Below are 11,203 nucleotides of genomic sequence, written 5' to 3' on the forward strand. Positions count from 1 at the left end.
ATAAAGTAATCAGTCAAATTAATAACATGTATTTTAAAACGATAATTATTATCGAAAATGATAATTTATGCGACCCACTATTCACGGAATTGTGCAGAATAAAACTGACTTGAAAACTTTTCCAATCGTCTTGGAACTTTTTATTATAACAATTTGCCATATTTTCAAGATTTCTGAAATTAAATTATGCTACTTAAGATTCATTTTTCTTATTTACAGCATCGTCTTCGACTGTTACACGCAAAACAAAATCAGTAAAATGATATTCTTATAATTAGATATCACATTAATTTGATCTTTTAAATCCTGAAAAAAGGGACTGAAATTCTAAAATATACTTCTGAATTTGTTAGCAGTTTTAAGTAATATGTTTTTTAAGATTTATTTTCAGGAATATTTTATATGAAACTGCAAAAAATTTGACATACATATTTGCAATATACTAAGCATACTTTATTATATGAAGGGTCTCGTCATTATAAAATCTCTCTAAAAATTTCAACAAAAATTGTATTTTTAAGTTCAATTATTTTATATAAATAGAAATGGCGTATTAATGTTATTACCAAGTTAATTAACAAACAGAGTTAAGTTACATATTGACTTCTGCATAATATCTAATATGTTTGTAAAAGTATAGCAAAAATTTTATTTTCAAAACTTTAAACATTTAACAAAATTATATGATGCCAGTATGATACTGTTTTTGTCTGACTAACACAAACAACATATAAACCAAATTTACAATTTTCTGTTACTAGTATTGTATAGAATGCTTTTAAAAATTACAACAAAAATTTCATTTTCGTGGTATTAAAGTTTTAAAAAAAATTACAATTTCAATAATATTGCTGTTACCGAACAAAATGAAATCAACAAATCCATATAAATAATTATATATTAATATTTGATAGAATCTTTGTAAAGTTTGCAGCAAAGATTTTATTCCTAAAGCACTGTATAATTTAGAAAACTATTCTTAGATAGCTCTATCAAATTAAATATAAGAAAAAATTGTATTTAAGTAATTATATATTTCGTTAAGAATCTTTGCATACATTTTTTAACAAAAATTTTATATTCACAACACTGTAATTTTTTAAAAATCATACATCCAATATGATATCGTTGTTATCAAACAAAGCCCAAACACCAAAACCATCAAAGTTATTTAGCCGAAATCAGTGCCAAATCGAACTTCCACCAACAACAATCCAGTAATTACGAGCAGTTCCCAAATCGTTCCTTTGTGTGTCCATCGACAATAAACAAGCAGTGAAAGTGAGCCGAGATTGTGACTGCCATTCAAGCGAATCGCCGCCTATCACCTCTTTAGAAAATAACGGAGGATACTTTGTGACGAATGCATTACCTCCCCCCCCCGCTCATAACTGCAGCAAATAAAGGATTCATGGCTGCCGATAAGAGCAGCTAGCAAATAAACAAACAAAAGAAGGGGTCTCGCACCATTTGTCGTGCTCGCTGGAGCGGGGATGTGGTGTCGACCCGAAAAAGGAAGAGAAAAATTAACCCTCTTTTTTCCTGTGTCGATGTCACTTCTTGAAGCACCACTCCTATATAAGATCTCGACGGGTTACTCTCAGCATCAATAAGTCCTCCTCCTTCAATCCCTTCAGCAGCTCTAGCACAGCTTTCGCTTTCAGCGATTTGTATTTTGAGATTAGCTTCCAGTAGGAGATAGTCCCAAGCATCATGTTCTCCAAGGTAATGTACTATGGAATAATGTATTTGATTGTGGAACTCCCGTCTTACTGGATTTACTCTACTATGGAATAATGCTCTTGGAACAATTGGATTTAGGATATGAAAACTTACAACGATTTCTTTTTAAATGCTAGCATAGAAAACGATCTTTGGATACGCCATTTTCACCAAAATTTGGTCGTACTTTATGATAATTCATCAGAAAAGAAAATAATTTTGGAAAATAATTATTTAGAGGGCAATATTTGATTGCCAGAAGTGATATAAATCAAGAAAAACCAATCGATATGGATTTAAATTTAGAATTATATGAAGTAAAATTGGCCATCAGGTCTTTCTTAATATAAAAAAAAATGCTATAATTTTATTCATAGATTTTATATCTTTTATGAGGTTTTAAATGTTTCTGTTATTAAAAGAATAAATCGACTCTATAAAAAATACAAAATTAATAAGTTCTTAACTCTTATCCATAATTTATTTAGAATTAATACTATCCACAGGCTCATTTTTCATGGAATAAGAAAAAAAATGTACATTAATTTTAACTAAATTCTATTTCCTTTACAGTATCAGTAGCATAATAATAATAATAATAATAATGTGTTTCATTTCATAAAAGACTCAAAATAATCTAAAATTTCAACCCAGAAATTATGGAAAAATCTTTCTTTAACAAACTGATTTTACTTTTCGGTATTTATTTATCAACAAGCATTGGATTCGCGGAAGTATTATTATTTGTTTATTTCCTAATTAATATCAATAAAATTATATTTAATTCTTAATATGCTAAAACATTCCAAATATTATTTTCCTAAAAATTTGAAATTATTTATATAGTTCATTTAAAGACTTACGTTTTTTGACTTTTCTTTGTAAACGCGAGTAAATTATATATTAGAGTCCTTCTAGTATAATATTAAAAAATTGCAATTTTATTTATGATAGCATTAAATAAAAATAACAATAATAAGCCTGAAAAATCACATAAAATCATTTAAGTTTTTAAAATTTTATTTATTTCATGAATAATTTCTATAATCTAATTTTAGAACAATTTGATATTGATATTAATAAAACAATCGGACATATATTTATGGAATTTTTGGATTCATTGTCCCTGCAAAGTTCATTATTTTTTAAAGCTCTTACAAAGTGTAAATAAGGCATACTAATTCTTACATAAAAAAGAAACTTCTATCTATTCTGTTTTTGAATATGCTTTCCAAAAAAATTATGGTGTTTAAATGTATGAACTTTAATAGTTTTGGACCATATATTGCTTTTATAATTTTATTCTCTTCGTAAAATGTCCTACTGAATTTCTAACAAACATCTTTTTTAAAAAGCGTTCTTTCAGACAGATTTCCCACGTTTGTTTTTATTTAAATATGCTTGTTAACCTTTCCAGTTCAGAAAGAATCTAGCTTGTTAAGGCATCTTGTTGTGATTTCACTTTCTTTTTATAGTTCTGCTAAACAATCAGGATGCTTTTTATTATTTACAAAAGCGCATTCATGCATAAAACTAACTGCTGTTCTCACCGAGTTGCATGCAGACGATCTAAGGAGAATTTTCCGCTCGAAAACGAGTTAGGAAAAGATTATGTTAATACCAACAGACTTTCCCTGAAATAATCGTTTGCTGACATTATTTTCATCAAATCCTTACTTAAGACCATTAAGCTATTTGCAAAGCGTGAAGTTTCGTCTATATTCTATTCATATACTCAAAAAGGAAAGTATTAGCTTAATTTTTATAATTAATGTTGCCACCAGGATGTAGAAACTCATGATTATTTTGAGTATAGTCATTAGCTTTAGTTAATTAGAGAAAAAAGAATATTGTTTGAAATATTTAAAAAAGTAAAATGTGATTTAATTGATTCTGTTTATCACTTTTAATTGTTCTTGAATTAGGAAATGAATTCCTTAATCAACCTTATTTATACAAATAATTCATACAATACGGATTTTTTTCTTAGGTCTTGTTTTTCGCTGCTCTTGTTGCAATTGTTTTCGCTGATGAACGCTATGGATATGATGCCGAAGAAGAATATGTAAGTCAATAAATAACTCATTTGATATTTTCTAGGCAAATATTTTCTTTCAAATCCTATTTGAAACTTACATTAAATATTAGATTTCTCCGTAATACCTAAATATAATACAAAATAATACTATTTATATTATTAAACATCTTGTTGTTAACAGTTGATTTTCTTTACCTGCAATATTCTTTTATCTTATCTAAAAGATAAAGAAAAAATTTAAACAAATATGCATAGGCATTGCTTAAAATTAAATCAACTGAAGAATTTCAAAAGCTTGGGTTTTTTTTTTTAAAGAAATTTGTCTCTTTTTATTGCGAGAATATAATATTTCATAAAATCAAAATTCAAATTTATCTTGTCATAGATCCCAAAGTTAATTCATTATGATTTAATATTACATAGATATTAATTAAAATAATTTATCTTACCCTAAAGCTCATGAATCAGTAGATTAATTGCTAGTATTATATTGAGTAATTCATCATTAGGATGACCTGTAATCATGAATCAGAAGGGATATCTTAATTTTTGAAATAATCCATGTACTAAAAATGAAGATTTAAGAACACTGTTCCCCGAACAAGATTTTTCTACAGTTACGTCAGAAATATTCTGAAAACTAAAAGTTTTAGGGACAAAGAATAAAAATATTTCTCGAGTTTTATGAAATATTATCAACTTATATAATGTTTTAAATGCAGAATATTTACAAATACCACTAAATGAAATTCTTTTTATTATTTTCAAGGCCTTAGTTTTTCCCTTGTTCTTGATTCAATCACTTTCACCTATAAAAATTACGTATTTGCTACTATAGATTAATTATAATTATAAATAAATTTAATTCTGGAAATGTTTCATCTCTAAAATATTAAACCTTGATTAATCTATTTTCAAAATAAATACTGATTTTGGATCTAGCTTTTCATTGGTGTAAGAAAATTTGTCTTGCGGTTGGCTACTTTACTCATTTTATATTTCATAACTGGGAAATAGACCACTGACTTTCCTACAAGCATAATATCTTACGTATAGAAAATAATAGTAACATGAATGAATTTGAATATACATGAAACTGCATCTCTCTCACAAGGTACAAATAATCTTAATCTGTTATCTATATTTCTTGTAGCACGCCGAACCTCAGCCATACCACTTCGGTTACCATGTGAAAGACCACCATGGCGAACAACACAGAGAAGAAGCCAGTGATGGACATGGCAATGTCAAGGGAAGCTACGGATTCGTTGATGAGAAAGGAATCCACCGAGAAGTCCACTACGTCGCTGACGAGAAAGGTTTCCGAGCTGAAATCAAGACCAACGAACCAGGAACCGCCAACCAACAGCCCGCCAGTGTAGGATTCCAATCCAATGCCCACGAGTACCTCCACTTCCACGACGATGTCCCAGAGCCTCATGAAGGTGGATATTTCCATTAAATGATACTGGCGCATAGAGGATTATTTTAATTTATAAAAGTAAGTTTCAATCAATTTTTATATCTATCGTAACTGGATGTAGAAGTGATACTGTACATATTGAATGTCACATTCGACTCATGTTTATGTTGCATTCACCCGTTTATAAATAATGAATGTTACATTCACTTATGTTTATAAATAATGAATGTTACATCCACTTATGCTAATAAATAATGAATGTTACATTCACTCATGTTTAAAAATAGTGAGTGTTACATTCATTCATAAAGAAATTAATTAAGAAGAATGCAATTGAAACGAAGAGCACTAAACAACTTTTATAAATATAATTCCAAATCTTTAATTGATATATAAAATATGTCTGAAATTGATATATATAATATATCTAAAATTGATATATAAAATATGTTATCTAAATGGTGCCTAATCTGTGAATAAATATTCGTGAAAATGATATGTTTTGTGCAGAAATAAACTATTATCAAGCCGAGCATAGGAAATTTAACATATTTTAAATGTTTTAGGATCGACTAGATTTAGGATTACTAGATTCTAATCATTTTATCAAAGGAATATTTTCAATTAATATTTCTTATTACTTCATTAAATGAATATTTTCATTGAATATTTCTAATCACTTTATTTAACAAATATTTCTAATCACTTTATTTAACAAATATTTTTAATCACTTTATTAAATGAATATTTCTAATCACTTTATTAAATGGCTATTTCTAATTACTTTATTGAATGAATATTTCTAATTACTTTATTAAATGAATATTTCTAATCACTTTATTAAATAAACATTTAAATCACTTTATAAAATGAATATTTCTAATTACTTTATTAAATGAATATTTCTAATAACTTTATTAAATGGCTATTTCTAATTACTTTATTGAATGAATATTTCTAATTACTTTAATAAATGAATATTTCTAATCACTTTATTAAATAAACATTTAAATCACTTTATGAAATGAATATTTCTATTTACTTTATTAAATGAATATTTCTAATCACTTTATTAAATAAACATTTAAATCACTTTATGAAATGAATATTTCTAATTACTTTATTAAATGAATATTTAAATCATTTTATAAAATGAATAGATTCATTGAATATTTCTAATAACTTTATTGAATATATTCAATGATTTTTTCTAATCACTTTACTAAATGAATATTTATAAAATAAATGAAAATTTTTTGTGCTGAGAAATCCTCATCACTAATAAATATTGTATTTTGCAGATATCATCGGAATAGGCGATTTTCATCTGATTCTACGTTCGAATCCAGCTGATTAGGTCCACATTGCCATCTGCAATAATAAAAACATCTGCTAGAAGCAGGATGCCAAGTATTTATTGAAAATGCAATGCCTAATAGCTTGGATGACAGGCAAAAGTGTGCATAGTTTTGTAAAATAGGAATTATGCACCTGTATAGAGATCTATCGTATTGTCATGCAGAGAGATAAATATTTTTAGAACACTCTGTTGCCAAATTTTTCTAAAACTTGCATTTCCTTTTGTTAGATATCATTTATCGAAACTTTGAAGATTTTATCAAAAAATATTTTTTAAAAAACTTCAAAATCTATCTATTGAGATTTAAAAACTCATAATCAAATATTTCTTCGGAATTCTTCAATATTGAATTTAATGAGTTGCATGTATATTCAGCTATTATAGCTCTAAAGAATCTAGTCTTATTTGTGCAAAACACTCACCTCGCTGTCCATAATTCGTTTAATTGCATATTTCCTTTTTATTAAATATCGTACTTCAAAGAAAGTCAAATGCTCAATGAGCTGCAAAATTATCAATTATTGCATGTGTTCTGAAAATGATTTTGTCTTTTTCTTTTTCTTGAATTTGATAAACAAGATTTATCTCTCTCGTATGGAAACATTTGGATTGTCTACAAAATATTTGTAAATAAAGCATATACTTGTTGAAATGGTGTTTTATCTTTGTTATTTCTTTTTAAAATATAATTTAAGCACTTGAATTCAGTTTCAAAAGTATCATTCATCTTATCAAATTAATATGCTGTCAGAATTAATAATAAGCAAAAATGTTTCACAATAGTGATAAATTAAATGCTCTAGAAAGGTTCTACATAATCAGAAATGACACAATTCATAACAGATTTAATATTTCATGTTTTTCTAAATGACATGACAATCTAGTTATTCAGCAAGCTGTTTTCTAGAATATCAATTTCACCTTCTTTAATAAATATTAATATTTCTCATTTTACTTTTGAGATAAATGCAATAGTCAGAGATATATTTGACTTAGTAATATAACAAAAGAGTTAACTGGAAATGCAGATATAAATTTCACACTTAATAAATTTCTTTAATAATTTCTTTTGTACAAATAATCGTGTAAAAAATATTCAACATGACATTTATTGTACCAATGTGTAAACTTTTGTATTTAGTAAGTATTTATGTGTTTTTTGATTCCTCCTCACCTTTGATGCTGTATTTAATACTTTTAGTGTATGATCTCAACAAAAGATGTAATGATCTCAAAAACTAAGTAGCAGTCCCTCAAAGTAAAAGAAATGAAATGGAAATTCAGTAACGATTCTGGTTTTGAAAATTTCAAAACACATTTACTCTAAAACCAATTTAAAACTCTTATATTTTATTTCATATAATTTTAAAAATTTCTCTCATTTTTTTAATCATAAAAAAAAACCTTTTATCTTCCATTTCTATTTATGTACATCCCAAACTAAACAGGATATTTACGCTATGGGAATGAGATGTGACATGGTGAAGTTGTTTTAACATGATGTTTAAAAATGAATAACCGATGTAAAAAATTTTATTCTTGAACAATTTTTTTAGATCATCAATTTTTGTTTCCTTTATCGTGATAAACATTTTAATTTTTATTTCTGATATATGTGGCACATGAAAAAATAAAAATTATATATGAAAGTCAACCAAAAGTAATAAATTAAATATACAGATCAATATTTTATACATCTCGCGCGGTGTATTGATTAGCAATGGATTATCAGCAAAAGAATATTATGATTTTCAAATGAAATTATTCTGATTACCATTCTAAATAAGAAATCTAAAAACTTATTTACTACACTTAAATCATATTTAGTACCACTGATACTAATTTCGAACTTTTTCTGGATCTCTAATTTTATTCAATGATAATATTTCATTACATACAATAATTAAAATTGGCAAATACTATTATTTTCTTACTAATTTCATCACAAATTATAAAGGTGAGTAAATCACCTTCTCTTTGCTTTCAACTGTGTATGTCGTCATTCTGAATTTTTCATTTGTAACTCCTGTAAATGATTTCAAAACGAAACAAATTGTTTTTGTGATTCCTTACATAAATTTGAATACATTCTAGATCGTTACATTTGTACATCAATTTGAACACATATTATCTTTTCTATGTCTATTATAACATTTGGGGTAAATTTTCTTTATTTTTATTTGCTATTCAAATTCCACTTTTTTTTTATTTCAGAAAAATAAATTGATTATAGGAAAAAAAACCCAATAAGAACTGAAAACAATTTTTTGGGGCAATTTTTGCCAAAATAATAATTTAATTTCTTTGCTTTTTCCTATTTATTTTAAGATTTATACTTTTTATAATTCTATAATGTTGCTATCTTCTGAAATTCAAAACTGCTCTATCTTTATGTACACGTAAAAAAGTTTTGAATTCTCGAGAAACGTTATACAAATTTATAAAAATAATTCAAAAGCATACCTTTATTATGTGTGTTTTATACCTTTTCATGTGTAGTTTTTGATATTCTTTTCTACTCTTCAATCCTTATTTTATCATTTATGACCAGCGTTTAACAACCTTTCAGTATTCGTGGCTCTGTTTTCAATCATGATTTTCATCGCGCCTTCAGCTTACAATAAAATGTATACAACTATAATGTATATTCAGTATTTTGGATTCTGTTTTTAAATTATTTTCAACTAACTGCCAAAACAAGAGTAAAAGCGAGTCAACGTTGGCGAGAAACCACATCTTGCATTTTGGAGAAGCGGGCGGTGAACAGATGAAGTGAATGAAAGCGGAGAAAATTTAAATATTATATTTGAAATGAAAGACAAACAGGGAAAAAACGTTAAAAGAATATGAAAGTAGAAAAATTCGTCAATGAAAGGTAACCTAGACGGGGTGAGTTAAATTTAGAAACTGGGAATACATTTTTTCGAATAATAAAAGAAATCAAACAGAAGCATGACAAAACAAAAGTGAAAAAAATAGGAATGTTTGTGGAAGAGAATCCACACGACCGATGCCGTCTCGAGCATGCGCTGATCAAATGTTTTCTCATAAGAAGAAGTAAAATATTTGATAACGCAAGTTTCTATTCCAGCCTGTCTCATTCGAGTCTATCCTTTTATCGCTATCGAATCTATCGTGAAAGTGTATGTTCTATATGTTTTCGTGTTAATTGCAATTCACCATATAAAATATTCACGGCAGCAGATTTATGCAGAGTCATGAATAAATTTTTAAGCGGAAGTAAGCAAGAATTAGACGATAGTCAAACATCAGCAAGTACACAGAAGAGCGTGGTTCCGAAAAAATAAAATCAAGGAAATATTCTCAAGAATACTTAAATTTTGAGTTTACCAGTACTGAAGTAAATGAAGAAGAAAGGTCCCTGTGTATCATTTGCTCAAAAATGTTGGCCGCAGACAGCATGAAACCTAATAAACTTAAACGATATTCTTAAACATTTCATAGTGAGTACGTCAACAAACCCAGAGAATACTTCGAATTAAAATTAAAATCATATAACAAGCGAAAATCATTTTTTTAAAGAAACTTTGTCAGCGAATAAAAAAAGCTTTAATTGCATCTTACAAAGTTCATATAAAATAGTCAGATGTAAAAAACCCTCATACCATTGGTGAAGATCTTATTTTGACAATAGCAATTGAGATTGTAGAAACTATGTTTGGATATAATTTTTCAAAACAATTGCAATCCATATCTCTTTCAAATGATACTGTTGCTCGTCGAATTGGCGATATAGCTGAAGATGTACAGTGTCAGCTTTTCTCAAATTGCTTCAGCTTTTCGACAAATTGTTTTCAAAACAATTTGACGAAGCAACAGATAGTAATAAAGATGCTCATTTAATTGCCTATGTTCGAATTTGTGATAATATGTCAGTAGTAGAAGAACTAGTTTTCTGCAAACCAATAGAACTCAAAATATCAGCGCTCACATTATTTGCTATTTTAAATGTTTTAATGAACGAGGCAAACATATAATTGAAAAATTGCGTCGGAATATGCGCCGATGGTGCTCGTTCAATGTCCAAAAGATTCCATGATATACATGCCCTTTTAAAACAAAAATCGTCTCAGTGCACACATTGCATGATCCACAGAGAAACTTTTTCTTCGAAAGAAATGAATCCTGGTTTGAATATTGTGTTAACTACAGTTGTAACCTTAGTAAATTATATAAAAACGAGACCCCTGAAATCGAGAATCTTTTCAGCACTTTGTAAAGACATGGGTTCAGTACATTCAACGTTACTATTTTATTGCGAGGCAAGATGGTCATCACGTGGGAAATTTTTGCAACATATTTATGAATTAAGAGAAGGAATCGCAATTTACTAGAAGAAAACACACAGGAGGCCCAGAATTTTCGCGATAGTTGATTTGTGATGAAATTGAGGTACTTGGTCGACATATTCAAGAAATTAAATAACTTGAATATTCAACTCCAAGGTGCAAATACACATATGTTAGATACGAGTGATAAAATTAATGATTATGTAGAAAATTGGAATTGTGGAGCAGAAATTTAAAGCAAAAAAAAAAACCTAACAATGTTTGTAAATATGTATGATTGGACTAAAACTTATAAGGCTGAAGAAGAGCATGTAAAATTTGTTTCTGCAACTATTGAAAATCATTTAGTC

The 11,203-nt window shown here is 27.5% G+C and overlaps 1 protein-coding gene across 1 annotated transcript; it reads left to right on the forward strand.

Annotated features, from left to right (window-relative positions):
* The first annotated feature begins 1,619 nt into the window (after positions 1-1,619).
* Positions 1,620-7,195, forward strand: LOC129984696 (cuticle protein 10.9-like). Its single transcript, XM_056094635.1, has 4 exons — positions 1,620-1,725; positions 3,713-3,787; positions 4,914-5,261; positions 6,485-7,195. The coding sequence occupies exons 1-3, from the start codon at positions 1,714-1,716 to the stop codon at positions 5,220-5,222; spliced, it is 396 nt and encodes a 131-aa protein (XP_055950610.1). The 5' UTR covers positions 1,620-1,713; the 3' UTR covers positions 5,223-5,261; positions 6,485-7,195.
* Positions 7,196-11,203: the final 4,008 nt, after the last annotated feature.

The sequence above is a fragment of the Argiope bruennichi genome, chromosome 9 (assembly GCF_947563725.1).
Source record: "Argiope bruennichi chromosome 9, qqArgBrue1.1, whole genome shotgun sequence".
NCBI classification, from domain to species: domain Eukaryota; kingdom Metazoa; phylum Arthropoda; class Arachnida; order Araneae; family Araneidae; genus Argiope; species Argiope bruennichi.

Excerpts from the sequence above, each read along its gene's own strand:
- LOC129984696 (XM_056094635.1), top strand. Across the intron at positions 3,788-4,913 it reads ATGATGCCGAAGAAGAATAT|CACGCCGAACCTCAGCCATA; the intron begins GTAAGTCAATAA and ends TATTTCTTGTAG.